The 19,409-nt window shown below is 56.5% G+C and overlaps 1 protein-coding gene across 11 annotated transcripts in view; it reads right to left on the bottom strand.

The window, feature by feature from the left end:
- Positions 1 to 1,030: 1,030 nt before the first annotated feature.
- Positions 1,031 to 19,409, bottom strand: part of CMKLR1 (chemerin chemokine-like receptor 1) — a 50,856-nt gene continuing 32,477 nt past the window's right edge. For 10 of the 11 annotated variants that reach the window (XM_077765980.1, XM_077765979.1, XM_077765978.1 and 7 more), the window contains 2 exons: positions 6,464 to 6,538; positions 1,031 to 5,941 (listed from right to left, as the gene is read on the bottom strand). In XM_077765980.1, coding sequence (XP_077622106.1) covers positions 4,841 to 5,941; positions 6,464 to 6,466 — 1,104 coding nt within the window. In that variant the 5' untranslated portion in view covers positions 6,467 to 6,538 and the 3' untranslated portion in view covers positions 1,031 to 4,840. The remainder of the gene's footprint in view (positions 5,942 to 6,463; positions 6,539 to 19,409) is intronic. The other variant, XM_077765989.1, reaches the window with a different exon arrangement.

The raw sequence follows: 19,409 nt of genomic DNA, 5'->3' as shown, positions 1-19,409 counted from the left end.
CCACCCTTCACCGCAGGTCTCCTTGCCCCCCACCCCCAGCCCCTGCCTGATGGCCAGGACCCTAGAGCAGTAGCTGTCCGACTCCCAGAGGGGAGAGACTTCTGGAAGATCCCCCGGACAGAGTCCGGATGACCTCCAAAGTCCAAGCACTTAGCGTCTTGTCTGCATAAATTCCCCACAGCCGCCACCGGCAATTGCGGCATTAATGTGCCTCTGTTCCTCGTAGGTTAATATATGTATTATTTATAGGCCTTTATTATGTGCTCGGAGGGCTCCCCTGAGAAATGTAATTGTGCGCTGGGAGGTAAATTTGAATAATATTTACAATTAATTTCCATCAATAAAGCAACGCGCCGAGGCCTCTGTGCTGTTGAAATGGGCCCTGGGTTGGCTTTCCGCTAACCGCTCCCCTGAGAAAGCTTGGGTAGCTTTTAAGCATCTGTAGAATAGTCCACTTCTCTCAGGCTCTACCTCTGCTCCCAGTGCACTCATCTGGGGGCTGTAGCAGCCTCCGGGCTTCCCCTTCCGCCCTTCTCCATCCTGTCCTCCCCAGAATGGCTCCCTGCCTCTGACATCACTGCAAAATACGCGGGTCTGAGCGTGGCCCTGCCCTGCACGTGGGCCCCTCTGCCCTGCTCTCCATCCTGTCTGCCCTGTACTCTCTGCTGCAGCCCCAGCCCCCCCAGTCCCTGGCAATCGCTTCCCCCTCCCACGCTGTTCCCTCCACCTGGAGCACCCTCTCCCGCACACACACCCCCACTCCCACCCCCACCCACTCAGCGCCCACCCATCGTTCACATCTCGCCTCCAGCGTCTCTTCCCCCAGGAAGGTTTCCCTGGTTTTTGAGGGTCGGATCCCCCCCAGATTACGCGTGTAGCACTTAGTGTGGCTGTTTTCCGTCATGGGGGTGACTTTTAAAAAATTATTGGCTGTCTCTCCCACTGACCAATGAATGTGCTCATGAGGACACAGACTGTATCATGTCCTGATCATTCTTCATTCCTGGTACATACCACGGGGCCTGGCAAAGAGAAGGTGTGAAATAGATTTTTATTGAATGGATGAATGGGTGGATATAGAAATGGTTATGCAAATGGTGGGTGGGTGGAGGTGTAGATGGATGTTGGGGTAGATGGGTAAGCGTTATCTTGAGTAAGTCCCTAACAATCTCCCGTCCGTGGTTGCTAAGAAACTGACAGAAGTGGAGGGAATGCTTTTCAAACTGCAGTTTCTTTGGCATCCTAAATTCAAGGAATGGTCGGGAATTTGGGGTTTCCTCCAGCTGCCTCACAACACTGCTGCGTGACTTTGGACAGCACACTGCACTTCTCTGGGCCTCGCCTGCTACTCCGGGAGGTGGATGGGGAAGGCAGGGGGGCCTTGGGGGGCAGGCACATCCCGCACGGAGCCCCACCCTTGCTTCAGTCTCTTTAATCAAAAGCAACTTTGTCCTCAAATGGAGTAAGCAAGCGAGGCCCCTCCTGAATTATTTCGTGGTTAGACAAGTAGCTTCCTGGTCCCTCCTGGTCCTGGAAGGCACCACCAGCAGCAATCTTCCAAATCCAGGATTTGGCGACCACAGGCCCAGGGCGCCCAGCGCTAGCCCGGGCATGGCATGCTAGGGCAGAACGGGAGGGGGAAGAGCTAGGGAATTGTGGGCCACTTCCATCCGAGCAAACACCAGCTGGGTTTGCAGCAAAGGGCAGCGCTTGAAGCCTCCATTCCCTCATCTGTAAAATGGGAGAGGCCCTCATGGCTCTCACTGTTGGGTTCTTTAAATTTACTTATTTATTTTGAGAGAGAGAGAGAGGGAGGGAGACAGAGAATCCCAAGCAGGCTCTGCACTGTCAGCACAGAGCCCGACACAAAGCTCAGTCTCATGAACCATGAGATCATGACCTGAGCCGAAATCAAGAGTTGGACGCCCAACCGACGGAGCCACCCGGGTGCCCCTCACTGTTTGGTTCTGTCCTCTGCCACCCAGCCTGGCCCCTAAGCCCTCCAGAGCAGACTCTGGGGGCAGACTCCTCTGTCAGCCAGCACAATGTCAGGGTCACTGCCCCATCCTGAGCCCCTCCCCCGTATCCCTTTGCTTACCCCCCTTCCTTGTTTGTGGGGTCTCAGGCCGCAGACCTGGTTCAAGGCCCAGCTCCACCATTTACTAGCTGCACGAGGCTGGACAGCTGGGGTCTGCAATCCCACTTCCCTCTCTGCTCACTCAGGTGGCTCTGATGGTCTTCACCTTGGACCGTTTTTGAGGATCTGATGAGATCATGAGCCTGACACATAGTAGGTGCTTAAAACATACCAGACCCTCTTCCCTTATCTTTATCTGCATTTCTTCTGTGCTTCCTCCCCCCCCCACCCAATACCGCCTTCATCTCCTGTCCCTGTGCCGGCTTCCCCGGACCCCCTTGGCCCACCAACACCGGCCCGAGTCCTGGCCCCGAAGGCGGCCTCTCAGACACAAAGCATGTGGGCTGCCTGTGGCGTAACGCAGGACCTTTGTATCTGTGAGATGCTCTGAAGAAGCTGTAGGGACAAGATTAAGGAGGATGTCATGGCAGGATTTACGTATTTAATGGAGAACGACTGGTGGGGCAGCCAGAGAGAGGCCCAACCCTAAGGAGGAAAACAGCTGGTTTGGATTTTACTCCCGCTCATCAGCTTTTCCAACAACAAACCGATTTCCTGGCTCCCGGGCGGCCAGGCTTGGCCTGCACGCAGCCCAGGAGGAGGGAGGGACCGGCCTGAACAAGGAGCACCTGGGGTTCAGAGCCTGCGTGGCTGGGGACCGCCTCTGGGGTCTGGAACACGCCCCAGGCCATCTCATTGCTTCCCTTGTGAAGTTGGGGCAATGTTTAAAGCTCCCTACTTTTGCTCTCCTATGGCCCAAGTTCAGGTTTCTTGAAGCCACTGGGCGCCCTGACTTAGGGTCAGTTCAGAGCGGCCTCGTCATAAACGCGATGACCCGAGGAGGGAAGGAACAGTCTGTCTCTTAACGAGGTGCGATTTCCAAACAGCCCATGGCCTCGGGCGCTTGCCCAGCGCTGTGTAGACATTACATCTGTTCATTGCATCTTGTCAGAGAACTGGCTTCACGATGACGGCATTTGGAAGAGAAGAGAGTGTGGACGCGGGGAGGCCAGAGGGCCTTGCGCCCCCCCCCCAGCGACGGCCTCCCGCCCGGCCTGCCCCCCCTGCCCCACGCCTTCCCGGCGGTCTCAGGGGGTACAGGACACGGGAACCATGGCGGTCGCGTGCGGATGGATGTCAGGGGAACCAGAGGCCAAGAGTATTTTCGTTGCCCTGGTGGGTCATTTTCGAAAACAGTTTGCAAAGCTGATGCATAGGCCAGGAAGATGTTTATATTAATCTGCTGAAGAAGCAATATGTAAGGTCAAAACCCCACACCTCTCTCAGAACCCTGATCCTGCAGCCTTATTTGAGCCAGACAGACCTAGTTTCCAATGAAGGCTCTGGTGGAGACCAGCTGGCCGCCCTCAGGGAAGTTACTTGACCTCTCTGAGCTTCATGTATGTAAACGAGAAGTAATAACTGTAAGTCAGGGCCGCTGGGGGGCGTAAATTTAGCATAGGGAGCACTAAATAAGTGTAGGCTATCATGATAGTCTAGAATATTCTCAATAGATACATTTGCCATTGAAAAAAATAAAAAAACAGTTTCTGGAGCCAGACAGAGCTGGGTTCAAATCTTAACTCTGCCTCATGCCGGCTGTGTGTCAGTGGGCGCGTTACTGCCCGCCCTCCCCGAGCCCCAGCTTTGTCATCTGTAAATGGGACAAGGACACTGTGGTACAGGAGGGTGTCGGTCCCGAGGAGAAGAGGCAGCACGGCCACCAGGCCCCAGGCCCTGCGGAGTTCAGGGACCCAGCCCTTGGACGTGCTCTTCAACCTGCAAGGCCCTCCCAGGTTGCTCCCTGAAGCTGGGGTGGGGGGGGGTGAGATGCCCTCCTTCCCAGGCCCCCTGCCCTGGCGTGGTTTATCTGAGTACCTGCTGCCAGGGCCAGTGGATCGGGAAAGGAAGGGCAAACCCCGCAATGGGGAAGAAACTGAGAGTGAAGCTGTCCACCAGGGCCCAGCCCCCAGGCAACAATTGCAAGGGGAGAGCGGGGCCTGGGGTGCAGGGCTGATGCCACCCCACCCCCAAAAATAGCCACGGCCCAAAGCACCCCACCTGGGGAGGTTACAGGGTAAGTGCCTTCGGGCTGCATCCTTTGAAGGGCCTCTGCTCTCCCCTCTCGAGCCCTTCCCCTAAACCGTACCTCCACTTGACCTCACCCAGGGGAATGATGCGGGCGGCGGGATTTCTGGCTGGCCAGTGAAATGGGCATGTGGGGGAGGGGTAGCGCTGGCATGTGGGGGAGGGGTGGTGCTGGCATGTGGTGGAGGCGTGATTTTGCATCACACCAGGTCTGTTCTGACCTCCTCTGCTGAGACAGGAGTACGCCCTGTGGCCTGTTTGTCACTCCAGGAAGGCGTGGAATAGGTAGCTGAATTCCTCTGTCTTACGCTGACCCCAGTTCACGGCAGTGTTTTTGAGAATTCTCCCTCATTTGCTTCAGGGTCAGCCAAGGCAGGTCTCCCGAGAAGCACGGGGTGCTGGTCCGAGGCCAGAGCGACTCGGCATGCCCCGTCCACCATGCCACTCGAAGGACCGAGTTCCAAGCCCTGGACTCCCAGCCCAAAACACTGGGAGCCCCGTGTAAGGGCAGCAGGTGTCAGTGGGTGCGGAAGGGGCATCTGCAGCCTCTTCGGAAGGCACAGCTTGGGGCTCCAAGGCTGGAGCATCTGTCCATCGGGGGCTCCCAGAGGAGGCTCAAAGCATGCTGGTCTCCTTCTCGTTGATGGATGACATCTTGGTAAAGCTCCTGTGGCTGGGGTAGGAGGAGTGACCCGTGTCCTCGCTCAGAGCATTCACCAGGCGGGAGAAGAGGCCCAACTTGAACTTCTTGAAGTCCTGGCCCATGAAGACGTACAGGATGGGGTTCATGCAGCTGTTGGCAATGGCAACGGCAGTGGCCAGGGGCAGACCCAGGCTGAAGACGGAGCCGGGCACGGCGGCGTGGTGCAGCTCCAGCAGGTGGAGCGTGTGGTAAGGACACCAGCAGAGGAAGAAGGTGGTGATGATGGTCATGATGATCTTGAAGGGCTTCTTGGTCTTGGCCAGGCGGTTGCGCCGCAGCTTGCAGACGATGGTGAAGTAGCAGGCCGTGATGATGAGCATGGGGACCAGGAAGCCGCAGAGGAAGCGGGTGACGGTCACTAGCGTGTGCCGGCTGAAGCCCACAGGGTCCAGCCGGGGGTGGGTGAGCTGTGGGGCAGAGGCGGCCGCAGACAGGCTGAAGTTGTTAAAGCAGGAGATTTTCCCATGCACATGGGCCGTGTCCCGGAAGATGAGGGATGGAGAGCTCAGGAAGAAAGCCAGGATCCAGATCACCACGCAGGCCACGCTGGCCAGCCTCACACCACGGTGGTTCTGGGACCAGACAGGAAGGAGCACGGAGATGCAGCGGTCGAAGCTGATGACGGTGAGCAGGAAGACGCTGGTGTACATGTTGTGGATGAGCAGAAAGCTGCTGATCTTGCACATGGCCGTCCCGAACACCCAGTGGTAGTCCATGGCGGTGTAGGCAATGTGGATGGGGAGGAAGACGTTGAACAGGAAGTCTGCCACGGCCAGGTTGAGGAACCAGACGGTGTTCACTGTCTTCTTCATCTTAAAGGTGGCGATGACGATCACCAGCCCGTTGCCCAGGATCCCGAGGAAGCAGATGATGCTGTAGACCGCCACCAGGAAGATCCTGGTCACCTTGCCTTCCAGGGGGGACGACTCCTCCAAAACCACGATGGGCTCAAGGTCGTCCAAGTAATCCTCATTGTAGGATAAGGATGTGTTGTAATCCATGTCCCCCATTCTCTGCAAGGACAGACAGGAGTCATCAGAGGGGACTGGCTCTAAGAGGTTGGCCAACACCAGCAAGACTGATGGTGTTCTGCCCGACTTGGAGCAAGGCCAGACTGCTTAACTACTCACTAACTACAGAGCCCATTTTACAGATGGGAAAACTGAGGGATAGAGAGCTTAAGTCACCTCCCTTCTCAGTTATACAGCTGAGAAGAGGTGGAGCCAGGAGTCAGACCCCAGCTTCAGAGTCTGTCCTCTTGACAACCATGGTTGGTGCCTCTCTGGGACCCTCTCCTTCCCCTTACGGTCCACTGAGGGAGAGACAAGTATTCATCAAGCTCCTCAAATCATGGTAGAACTGTGGCGATGCTGAGGGCAATGAAGGAGGGGTGCACAGTGCTGTGAACTTGGCTCCAGCCACACTTCCAAAACCCAGGAGTCCGCTGTGCTGACACCCTCTGGTGCCCTACCTCGTCACAGGTCCCCCACCAGTGCCCTTTGGAGACGTTTGTTCAGACCACAAAAGCCCCTCACCATTCACTGTTAGGGTGTCCAAAGCTCTCCAGTGGGGTCCTTGGCCAGTCAGTCCTTGGGCGCAGCTGGGAACCCCTACAGGAAGGAAGATGAGGCAGTGGTTGGATCCGGGCCCGGGGGTCAGACGGTTCGGTGCACAGATAACGATCTATTGTCATTACTCCCAGTTTACAGAGGAGAAAGCAGAGGCTTGAAAAGCAGAGCTTGGAGGCTGGAAGGTGACAGAGCCCCTTGAACCCAGACTAATTGCTGGAGCCTTCATCCCAGCCCCCACCTTCTTCCCACCCCAGCACATCCACCGATGAGACCCCGAGTCAGGGGTGGGTGCGGAGAAGGCCCAGGGAAGAGTGTGTGGGTGGTTCGGTGCAGATCTACGGCCAGGGAAGACCTAGAAACCACCATTCCAGGCACCCAGAAGGCAGAAAGGGAACGGCCCTGAGCACCTACTATGTGCCAAGAACTATGATTCCCTTCTTTTGTCTTTCCGGGGCTCTTTGAGGCAGGTGTTGCGCCTCTTGTTTTGGACCTGGGGAAACTGAGGCCCAGAGAGAGAAGCGTCCTGCTCACTGGGCATTCCCTGGGCCCTCTGGGTGTCGTGGATCACACACAGACCTGCTGCCACAGCAGCCTGGTGAGGAGACAGACACGAATGCATTCACGGACCACCAACCATGTGCCAAGCCACTGCAGTGGCCCTTTGCCCAACTCCTGTAACAGCCTTGTTGGGTATTGTTCCCCACCTGAGGAAGAATAGACTGACCTTCTGGGGACTCTGCACATTGGAGAGGTCTTAGAGGTGGCCTCATGGGCATGGTTCAAACCCAACTCTGGCCAACTACCAGCTACGTGGCTTTGGGTACGTGACTTCTCCTTTCGGAGCCTTAGTTTCCTCATCAATGAAATGGGAACACTCACTGCTTCACAGAATGGATGTAAAAATCACAGGCATCGGGAATACGGCACATCGGTTCAGTGCTGGCACATGGCAAGCTCTCAAAAAATACTCTGTGATTCCATTACGGCCCAGGGGTAAACTGTGGGATTCCGCAGCCAGGGCTCTGACAGCCCAGAGCCCATGCGCTTCCAGCACCTGGGCTCTGCCCATCCTGACAAACCGGCTCCAACCCAGATGCTCCGCTGGCGAGACTGCCAATCGATGCTTCGTTATAAATAACTCCGACCTTCCATCATATAAACGCATTACTGGTCCTTAATGGGCTTGAGGTTGTATTTTATTGCAGAAAAGTCATCTTTTGCTTTTATTAAATAAAAGCCACTTGGAAAATCCCAGTGAGGGCCCTGGGCTCAGGGGATTCAGAATTAAAGTGTCACCACACTTGGGTGTCATCCCACACTGCAGGCTGGGAGAATATTCCAGACGTGCCCAGGGAGGGGTCTGGGGGCCTTTCCTGTATCCCTGGAATGCACAGGGAAGATGGGAAGAGTGCAGCTCCCCCCATAATGGGGGGAGTGTGACACATGCTTGTGATAACACAGACCAGGGACTGTGCCGAGCATTTACTGTAGATGGCTTTGCTTGGGCCCCATGATGGGCACCGACCAGGCTGAGGGAGATGAAAACTCTTGCCCAAGGCATCCATCCAGGGGGGAGTGGGAGGGTCAGAACTGGAATGATGTCTGCGGAACCGGGGCGGTCACCATCACTACGTGCTGCCCCGGAAGTCATGATCTGATGACCACCACCAAGTGTCCTTGAGGAAGAAAGGACCGTGTTCACACTCCCTGGGCTGGGCCGAGCTGTGAGGGCCCCAGGGACAAGTAAATGACTTCCCTGGGGTCCCGTCCTATGGGAGCTCACGGCCAATCAGAAGGCACAAGACCGAGCGGAGCCGGGGCAAGGCCAGGAAGCCGGAAGCAGCCCGGAGGGGGCGTTCCCCCAGCCTGGGCACAGTCCCGTGTTTCTCTGGGCAGGCGGGATCTGAGCTGAGTTTTCAAGGACGTCTAGGAGTTCAGAGAATGAAGGAATGTGCCAGGCTGTCTCTGCCCCCCCCCCACTACCAATGAGGGAGGCGTCTGAACCCCCAGAGGAGGTGGAGAGGAGCGGGGACCCAGCATTTCTGGACACAGCTGACGTCATGTCTCGCTCTCCGGCGGGGCTGGGAGCAGCTTGGGGCCACAGGCCGTGTCTTATCGTCTGTGAGCAGGGAGGGGGTGGGGCAGGCCCAAGCAGCACAGAGCGGCGCTGACATCCTCTGGGCCTGTGCATCCACCCCCTCAGTCCACTAGGAACTGAGTGCATCAGTGTCCCCAGCTGATGTGTGCCCTCTCCCCGCGTCCTCCTGGGGGAGAGTCTCAGCACAGGTCTGCCCTCGGCCTAACTGGACACACATCCCTGCTGTCCTGAGCTCGTTTCTGTGCCCACCCAGATCGTACAGCAGAGGGGTCAAGGACACAGATGCTGGGGCCCGGCCAGGCTGCCAGCTCCCCAATCCTGGGTCTGCATGAACTTCCTGTGACCACTGCTCTGCACCTCAGCTGTCTTATCTGTAAAATGGGCCCGATCGTGCACTGGGGGGTGGGGGAGTGTGTGTTTCAATGTCACATGTAAAGCTCTTAAGATAGAGTGAACACTAAGCTGAATGACCTTTGCCTCCTAAAATGGCCTTTGGCTGGAAAGGTAGAAGGGGCCGGGAAGATCACAGGACCCCTGTGTCCCAACCACTTGCCTCCCCAGTTCTGGGTGCAAGGGCGGGTCAAGGGTGAACGGGCAAAGATTTTGCTTCTCTTCACCTCTCAACCTCTCCCTCATTTTGTTGGGAGGATCATGTGAAGTGACAATGAGCCCTTGGCCAATCGTAAATTATAAAGAGCTATAAAATTCTGGTTATTTCTATTTCTTCAACAATCAAGAAGCTTCTGAAAAAAGTGTGTGCAGCTATCTATCCACGATAGGAGTATACACGTAGCCAACATGTATTTGAGCACTCAGCACATCCTGAACACTGCTCGGCAAGGCTCCCTGCAGCCCTGAAAGGCTCACTTTGCTTACAGGTGCAAAACCTGAGGATCAGAGAGGTGATGCAACTTGCCCAAGGCCACACAGCTGGGAAGTTGGACCTCCAAGGATTCCCAAGTGAGAAGTGTCTTGGGCACCCCCTGCTTGCATGAGGGGTTAGCAGTCCCCAGGCCCTCCACTTACGACTCCCATCTCTCTAAGCCTTAGCTTTGAATCCTAGGAGTTCAGACCTTCACTATATTCTTTTTCTTTATGTTTATTTAAAAAAAATTTTTTTAATGTTTAGAGAGATACAGAGTGCAAGTGGGGGAGGTGCAGAGAGAGAGAGGGAGGCACAGAATCCAAAGCAGCCTCCAGGCTCTGAGCTAGCTGTCAGCACAGAGCCCGATGTGGGGCTCGAACCCACAGACTGCGAGATCGTGACCTGAGCTGTCAGACGCTCAACCGGCTGAGCCACCCAGGGGCCCGTTTATTTATTTTTTGAGAGACAGAGAGAAAGAGAGAGTGAGCACACAAGCAGGGCAGAGAGAGAGGGAGACACAGAATCTGAAGCAGGCTCCAGGCTCTGAGCTGTCAGCACAGAGCCCAACATGGGGCTCGAATGCACAAACTGCGAGATCATGACCTGAGACAAAGTCAGACGCTCAACCGACCCAGCCACCCAGGCGCCTCATATTCTTGACCCTCCTAGGGAGCTGCCTTCGCTGACCCACCTTCCCAGCCTTCCCTTTGCCTTTCCTTCAAGGCCCCTAGAAGTGGCTCCACATGAAAATCACACCTGCAGTGCTGTGTGTATCCTGGTCGTTGATGCTGCCCACCATGTCTCTCGGGTGCCCCTTCTGAAGCCCCCTGCTTGGTGAGAAATGCCCAGGAGAATTCAAGGTAAGGAACAACACTGCTTCTCCTGAGGAGCTGGGCTGTTTCTTCATTCCTGATAATCCAAGTTCTACAGCTGATCATGTTTCCCTTTTTGATGTGGCCACAAGGAAGCTCAGAGTCACATTTGCAGGTCAGAGGCAGCAACCGCATTAACCCTGCTGGTCTGCAGGCTTCTACATTGGTTTGGTTACTCATCATGTCTACATCTAGTTATACTTTCTATTGGTTTTAGTTTGCGGTGATAAATAATTGACTGGGCACACACAATAGCCCAAACACTGGATACTTTCATTGTATCAGCTCACACATCCCCCTAAAAGCCCCAGAAGTGGTACAGCTGTCACTCCCTATGTAAGGGTGAGGAGTGAGGCTATTGTCGCACAGTCAGCGAGTGGCCAGCTCACACCCAGGTGGCTCAGGCTCTGAGCCCTGCTCTTAACCGGCACATCTCTCTGTGTCTACACCCACCCCTCGTCCTGCTCCCCAGGACACCTACTATTGCTCCCCTTGTCCTAGCCCCTCCAGGAACCTACATCCCTGCCCCTCTTTTCAGGACATCTGGTTGAGGTCTGGGGCACCTGGTTCATCACAGCCCAGGCAGGCAGGTGAGCCTGTGGCCAGCCTGTCCCGCTCCCCACCCCCGGCTTCTCCCAGAGAGCCCAAGGAGCAAATGAGCTCCCCTGGCTGGCTCCCAGATTCAGCCCGTGACCCTGCACTTATACCCATTTGGAATAAGGCCTGCAGCTGGGCTGTTCTGAGGCCCCTGGGACAGACTCCCCAGGCCATCTAGACAATGTCCTGCCTCAAGGGCCCCTCCTCCCTGGCATCCCCGCCTGGACATCGACAGGAAGCATATGAAGCAAAGGACAGCTTTCTTTCTCTTCATGGCCTTAGCGTACCTTCCCAGCAGCCCCGAGAAGTAGGCGGGCAGGTATTATCATCCCCATTTTGCAGGTCCTGACACTGAGGCTCAGAGAGGAGAAGCAAGTTGTTCAGGTGTGACCTTGGACCTCCCAGTCTCCAGAACTGTGAGAATAAATGTTTGTTGTTTAAGCCCCATAGGCATCCTGTTATAGCAGCCTGGCCGGGGCGGCGGCCCCTGGGGCTCCACTGCAATCCCAGTGCAATGGGGCCATCTGAGGACCCACCTGCAGGCTCTCGTGAGGCTCGAGGAGGAGGTGTCAGTTCAGGGCAGGGGTTGGGGGTGGGCTCCCGGGCACTGCCTGGGGCACAGCAAGTTCACCACCGATCATTAACTAAGCACCTCCTGTGTACTGGACAGTGGGCCACACACTTCTCACACATCTCACCCATCCCTTATGCCACAGCCTTCCAGGGCCAGGATGTAATTATACGCATTTTCAGATGGGGACACTGAGGCACAGGGAGGCGAAGTACGGTGTGTGAAGCATTTTACACGCCTGTAGAACATAAGGCCACTCTTGTCCTTGTCACTGGTGGTGGTGTTTGGGGAGGGAGGGGCGACATAATCAGCGTCCCCCAGAGTTTTCTATCGGTTTCTACCGGGTTCTGACCCCACTGCTCCTTTCACCTGCATGCTGGCCACCTCCCAGGCCTCTCCCTCTGCTGCTGACTATGTCCCCCCTGCTGCCGCCCCCAGCACCCCCAAGGAGACTGCTGGATAACAGACACCCCTTCTTCACCAGTCTCCAGCTCGGTGCCCGGCACACAGCAAGTGCTCAGTAAACCCGTGTGGCAGTAACTGCTGGCACTGTGATTTACTGGACACTTATGTGGCAGGTACCAAGGCCATTAGAAGTGTTGTCACAGACAAGTGCAAGCGGGGGAGGTATCCTCCTCCCCTGAGGCTTTGGAAATGTGGAGCCTGATGCCTATTGTATCAGTCAGCCTGTGCTGCTGTCCCAGAGGACCAGGCTGGGCGGCTTCAACAACAGACATTTGCTTTCCTCGTAGTTCTGGAGGCTGTCAGTCCAGAATCGAGATGCTGGCAGGACCGGATGCTCCAAGGGCCTCTCTCCTTGGCTCGTACACAGCCGTCTTCTCCCTGTGTCTGTGTCCTGATCTCTTCTTACAGGGAGCCCAGTCATGATGGATTAGGGCCCACCCTTGTGACTTCAATTTACCCTCCCCACCCCTTTAAAGGCCATATTGCCCAAATACAGTCATATCCGGAGGTGTTGGGGATTTGGGGTTAGAGTCATTCAACATATGAATCTGGGGGGATGCAATTCAAGCTATACCACCCACGTGTTGCCATCATTGCTATAACCTACCACAGCTCTTCGTGGTTCCTCCAGATGACCCACTCTGGGCTTGGGGGAGTCTTACCCCCAGTCCTCCACCCCGGGGCCTCACTTGTGCTGGACCCAGGCCCTATCCTCATAAGGGGTTACTCATGTGCGCGCCCACACGCCCGCCTCCAGTGGAGGAAGATATTTACAATCTCCAAACCCATCAGGGGATTGCCGCCTACAATGGACAAGAAACTCTTTCCTTCAAATCCAAACAGACAGCAACCACAACAGAACGCTCAAACCATACGCACAGGTAATTTACAGGAGGGAAACCTCCACACGTGGGCACGTGACAAATTCATGTTCAAACACATGCCAGTGAGAACCACGGCCGCCTGATGCTTGGTGCCTACCGGGGCTGTGGCAAGAATACAGAGCTGGTGTGGCTACCCTTCAGGCTGGCAGGATGGGGGCACGGGCTCTCAGGCCACACTGCGGGTACCCATGAACCCCTGGGCACCATCCAGGCCTGGAAGGCACCAAGCACCAGGACGCTCGTGTGTCCCGTTTGCAGGGACATGCCTCAGCTTCGGCTCTCTGGAAGCAAACCTCAAATGCGGATCCCTGCAAAAGTGATTTATTAAGGAAGTGTTCCAGGAAAAATCCGTAAGGGAGTGGAGAAAGCAGAGCAGGAAGGGGAGGAGGCCGGGCAGGGGTGCAGAAGGTGCCCTTGGCTCTGCCTGTGCTCAAGGAACAATGGAGGTCATGATCCAGGAGGCTGAGCATTTGTGTCCCTCCACCCTGCCCATGGGCATTTCCAGGCACTCCCAGCCCTGGAGGTCAGTCCTCTAAACAAAGGGCCCGAGGTGCGGGCCAGCAGGGGAAGAGACCTGGGGGGAGGGAGGCGGAGGGAGGCATTACGTGCCCTAAAACTGTCAAGGCTCTGGGGTCTGGAGAGGCACACAGATGTGTCTGCTGACTGCTGGAAGCTGGAGACCCCTGAAGGTCCACTGTGGGAGAGGGGACAAGGGACTACAGCTGCTAGAAGCGACGGGTCATCCAGGGTACACACGGCATTGGCATTGGCATTGGCATTCGGAGCATCTGAAAACCACCTAACCATAAGAGCACTTGAGCGCATTGAAAACACGCACGCACACAAGCGCAGCAAGGCACGCAAAACAGTAACACACATCTTGCAAGAACACCACCAAATACCCAGATACACACTGAACAGATTACAATGGTCCAGGGGGAGCGGGGGTGGGAGGGAAAAGTATAGAGAACGGGGCTAAAAGGAAGTGAACGCAGAGAAGAAAGAGAGGTCAAGTGCGGGGGATATGAGCCAGGGATGCAAATGAGGATGGAGGGAGGGAGGTCGTTATGTGAGCCCTCTTGCCCCTCCTGAGGTCCAGAAAAACCCAGAGCAAACAAACAGAAACCCCAGATCCCTGCCTGGTGCCCATACTCGGGCAGTGTTCCGCCCACGCCTGGATCCCTGAATTCCTGATGAGGCCACACTCGGCCTGCCGGCCTTGGCCCCACCCAGGGGCCATCGGTGCCCCATCCTGAAGCCTCGTCTCAGACTGGAGTTAACTTGGATGAGCCAGTGGAAGCAGTGGCCCAGTTTAAGCTGCCTCTGTGGCACCCAAGGCCTCGGGACCTCCCTGGCAAGCCCAGCCCCAGCCCAGGAGGGTTCGGGGCCCAAGTTCACATCCGGCATCTCCTGCTGTCGAGAGCAGAAACCTCAGGTGGATGTCATTTGCTTGATTTTTATTAAACAAACATGTGGCTAACCCTCACTACATGCTAGGCACTGTGACCCAAGGTCACACAGATAACTCAGGTCAGCGAGGTAGGTCAAATGAGTCATTCTGGATGGAGGAGGAAGCACAGGCAGGTGGGTGCCACGGTGGGATTCAAACTCAAAGCCAGAACTGCCAAACCCACTCTCTTTCCTTGTCTACCACCCTTACCTCCTCAGAACATTCTGGAACTCTCTGGTCTTTGCTCCCATGAGACCTCCCAAGAGCCCCCATGAGATCTGTCTGGCAGGGCTCACGGTGTGCATTTTGCAGATGGGGCAAGGTGAGGTTCCGGGTTCCCTGTGATTTTTCTGTGGGACCCCTCTGTCTCTGGCCGATGGCCCAAACAGGAATGTGTCCTGACCTCAGGTGCTGTGCGCAAAGTCTCTTGGAGACGGGGCCTCATTCATTCATCCATCCTGCAAGGATGTGTGGAGTCTGCTGCTCCCTGGCCCTGGCTGGGGGGCTGGGATGCACCATCTGGACCTTTCCCCACCTGGACTGCCTGCTCCCCCCAACCCCCCAACTCTGCAAGGGCGGCTGTCCTCAGTCCTGCTTTATCAAAGGGACATCTGAGGCCAGAGGGGGCGGGGGCGTGCTTGCTTGCCTGAAGTCACACATCTGGTTAGTGGCAGTGCAGGGATTTGAATCCGGTCTGTATGAGTCTGAGGCCCCACCTTCTCCAGCTGCTCTCTGCTGGCCCGTGTTCCCGCGGGCTCGGGGGACAGCAGGGCTGGGGGGCATCTGGGCAGCAGCTGTGTGCCTTTTGCTTCCTGTCTGGGTCTCTGTCCGTGTCCATTTGCTAAAGGAGGGCCCTCAGTCTGCAAAGGACTCAGCTCCCTTTCTGTCTATCGTCTGTCTGTCGGGGACTCTCCCTGCTGGCTTCTTCCTCAGCCTCTCTCTATCCATGTGTGCAGTGGGGCCCACGGGTGTGGGAGCCTATCAGGGAAACAGGAAGCTCTTTCCTTTGTGTTTGGCCTGTCTGTTGTCCTCCCCTCCCCCCCCATGGCCTGCTCCCACAAACCGGATGGGCAGCCCCTGGTGCCTCCCCTCTCCCAGCTCTCCCCCAGGATGCATCCCATTTTGTGGCTGGGGAAACTGAGGTCGGTCCAGACAGAGCAAGTGACCCTCCGTAAGCCGCAGAGGAGAGGAGCTCTGTCTGTCTTGTGTGTGCTGTGTCCCCGGGGCCTAGAACTCTGTCTGGCACGTCACCCCCCTTATGCCTCACCCCTTTGTATCTTCCCTGCACAGATCTGCAGGTGGGGGGCTCAGAGAGGTCAAGTGGCCCAGCCGGGCTCACACAGACTCTAAGCATTAGCCTAGGATTTGAACCAAGGACTCTCTGACCCTCAAATTTTTGCTTTTTCTAGTTGCCCAGGATCATGGCCTCGGCCACTCTTCCTTCACAAATGTCCCTCCTCGGTCCATCCTCACCTCCTCCTGGCCCAGACAGCCCCTGCACGTTCTGAGGTCTTTGCTGCCAGTGTTCCTGGTTGTTCCCCACCCTTCAGGGCAGACACCCAGGGCAGATGGCTCTAAGAGACACCTTAGGGGTTACAATCCCCAGCTCGAGGGGCTCAGGAGCCTCAAAACCACACTGCACCACAGATCCTCCAGCCGCAGGCTGGCAGCCAGCCCTGGGACAGAATTAGCTCGGTGCCGGGAGAGAATTTCCTCTCTGGTCCCACGCCCACACTTGGAAGCTCACACTGAGTCACCGCGGTGAAGCTAGAAAGTTCTGGCTGCCTAACAGCCTGTCCCATTTTCTTTCGGTTTGGATGGGGCCATGTTTGAGCTTAGGACTCTGTAGGCATGGGCAAAAGCCAGGAGCCTATAGCCCTGGACCCGGACAACCCACTTGTTCAGGGACCAGAGGCCCATCTCCAACAGCAGATGAGTGCACAAAGCAGGGGACCCTCCAAGTATCCACTCTACTGCCTGGTCTCCCCTCCCCGCCGTTAGAACGCCACTCCTTCCTCCCTGATGTGGTCTGTCTGTCCCCAGACAGAGACTCCCCTCAGCTCTGTGTCCCATAGGGGGACCCATCAGAATGACCTCAAAAGGCTCTTTGAGAGCCCGACTGGGGAGACAGGCCAGGATGAGAGGGAGGTCAGGCTCCCTCCCTGCAGAATCTCCTAAGTTGGTCACAGCCATGCCACCGGATCGAAGTACAGATCCCTCATCTGGCCCCCAGCCCAGGGCACCAAGGTGTCCATGCAGGGCTGGCCCTGGGCTGCTGCACGACTCTTGTACTGTCCACCCATTCTGAGCCCTCTGAGCCTAGGCTAGCCTGTCTCCCTGTTTGAGCGGGTGGTCCGTTTCCTGCTACGACCCTAACCACACACACCCTACCCGTTCCACCCCACACACCTGTCAGATCTTGCCCATTTTGTCCATAAACAGCTCCCAGATGTGCCCGCCACTCCTGCCCACCTGGACGGCGGTGACAGGCCCCTAACCAGCCTCTCGTTTCAATTCGGATTTCATTTTCCACCTGGCAGCCACAGAGATCTCTTCAAAATGCAAACACATCACAACACTCTCTGCTTAAGAGCAGCACCGGCTCCTTACCGAAGTCCCTATGGCCGCCATGGCCGCTAGGACGGAGCCCAGGCAGGACCCCAGCCCTCCATGAGACCCTGACTTGGCGACAGGTGCCGGGGCCTTCCTGGCAAACCCGGCCCCAGTGTTTTACTGCAGCCCCGGCAGCCATTCCCAGCCACATAAGGGCCTTAGCAAGAGTGCTCGGGGGGACGTCTCTCCATGCAGGCTGAGAAGCAACCACGGCCCCAGCAGTGGGTCCAGCGCACAAACACTGCGTGTCTTCTCAGCTACGCAGCCACCAGGCAGAGAGCCTGTGCCTCTTCCCATAAACACGGCCCCAGTCCCTGGAGGTGGCCCATAAACAAATCCCCCCAAGCTTACATCTGCTTAGACTACGAGGCCCAGCACCCGACTCACCTAATCCCCTAAAGCCAGCCTTGAGTCCTCTCACGCCAGCCGCCCCCGGGCTGTGTATGCAGCGTCTCCAGAGGGCACTGGGGGACAACGACATGAGCTGCTCAGGGTGTGGTCTGAGCTGGCTGCCAACGATGGCCACCATCTCCCCCCCACCCCGCCCACCCCACCAGGTACCAGCCCAGGGCATGGGCTCAGGGTCCCGCTCACAGCAGGGGCTTGGCACCTAGACCCCCAGGCGCTCCCCGAGGAGTCATCGTCCTGGCCCAGACCCCACCCGCAAGGCCAGGCCCGCACAGCCCACTTTCAGCCCCAAGGGTCAGTCTGCATCTGATACTGCTCCCCACGCGGTGTCTCCTCCACCACGTGGGGACACCTGGGACCTGGCAGCCAAGAGAACTTTCCCCAGTGGCTCCCAGCCCACCGTGGGAGAGAAGAGCCAGGAAGCGGGGCACCGGGCTCCTATTTCTGGGGCCCTTGTTTTCAACCTCAGGGCTCTGTTCCCTCTCTCCTCCTCTGTTGTTCTGTTGGATGAATGAGAGCACCACCAGGCCCCTGAAGCTCACAGCAGAGCCCCTGGCCTGGCCCAGCCAGCCATCCCGGTAAGGAGCCCTGGAGCCCAGAACATCAGGGTTAAGTGTTAGTAACAATCATCATCCAAATAATATTTTATTGAGCACTTACATGTGGCAGGATGCTGAGAAGCTCTTTATGTGCATCCCTTCACACAAACCCCACGTGATGGTGCTTGTTATTATGTCCATTTTAGAGTTGAAGAAGCAGAGGCCCAGGGAGGTGGAGGCTTCCCCAGGGTCATATGGCCATTGAGAGGCAGAGGTCTTTATACTTTACAGGCTTTACTTGGTAAACGCCCTTAGATAAATCCCTGACTCTTTGGGGGCCTGGGTTTCCCCATCTGTAAAACAAGGAGGTGTCGAAGGCTCCCTTCCAGCTTTCAAAGATGCAATAGTTGAATGGGCCAAGTGTCTGCCGCTTGCCAGCATTGTGCCACTGAAAAGGACAGTATGGCCCAGCTCCATGCTGTGTGACCCTGAGTAAATTGCTTTCCCCTCTGAGCTGTTGCTGAGTTGCCTATGGAATGGTGATAATAAAATCTTCCTTTCAGAAAATTGGGGAGTCTGGATAAAAATGATCTCTTGGGACCCCTTGCAGTTTTAAGATTTCTGGCCCAGTGGCTGACGGTTCATTTAAAACCCTTCCCTTCCACACCCCATGAGCCAGTCTGGGGTCTGTACTATCCATGACGAAGTTGTCTTGGGCTTGGCCCCCTGCTCCAAGCTACCTGATGGTTAAGCCACCAGGTTCCAATGCCCTTCCTGGCTACACAACCAGGAATAAACTCTTTTCCAAGGCTCAGTGTTCCCATCTGTAAAATGGGGCTGATATTATGAACTCCCTCCTACAGTAATCATGAGCATGTCAAGAAACAACAATGTGGGTCGACCGAGTGCCCACGCACAGTGCGTGCTCAGCAAACATTTGTATAGAAAAATGAGATGGAGATGTACCCCGGAGAACCAGCAACAGCCCGGGCCCCCGGTGAGGAGGAAGCTGGGCTGAATCCACTTAGCAGATTTTGAACCAAAGCAAACGGCTGGGCTTCCAGAAACCAACGGAACTCGAAGACAAGCCTGGAATGTGTCTGGAGGCAGAGGAGGGGATAGGAGCCAGGCCGCAGCCAGTGGCTCCTCTGAGCCTCCTCCTCCCAGACCAGACGCTGCCCTGGGCAGATGATGGAGTGTGGCCACAGCCATCCCGCCCTCAGCTCGGCCCCGTCTCCCTCCCCACATCCTCTGTGAGCGCCCCTGCAGAGCGGTTTTCAACTTGGCTAAAACCCTCGGCTGAAACCCAGCTCTTGTCCTGCCTCTGTCCTCACAGAGGACCCCAGCGTTCCCAGGAGATGGCCCTGGCTGTGTGGGCTCTACCCGTGTTCTCAGCATCTCTGACCCTCCGTTTCTGCTCCTGGAATGTGGAGACTACCCGATGGGCTGTGAAACTGAAGGAACACGGCCTACGGGATGCGCCTCACAAAAGAGCCAGCCCCTCGTAGGGTCCCCCCCACCACCCCAATGCCAGTCCTCCCTAATTCC

The sequence above is a fragment of the Crocuta crocuta genome, unplaced genomic scaffold, assembly GCF_008692635.1.
Source record: "Crocuta crocuta isolate KB4526 unplaced genomic scaffold, BGI_CrCroc_1.0 scaffold339, whole genome shotgun sequence".
Classification (NCBI taxonomy): domain Eukaryota; kingdom Metazoa; phylum Chordata; class Mammalia; order Carnivora; family Hyaenidae; genus Crocuta; species Crocuta crocuta.
This window is presented reverse-complemented; position numbering and strand designations above follow the sequence as displayed.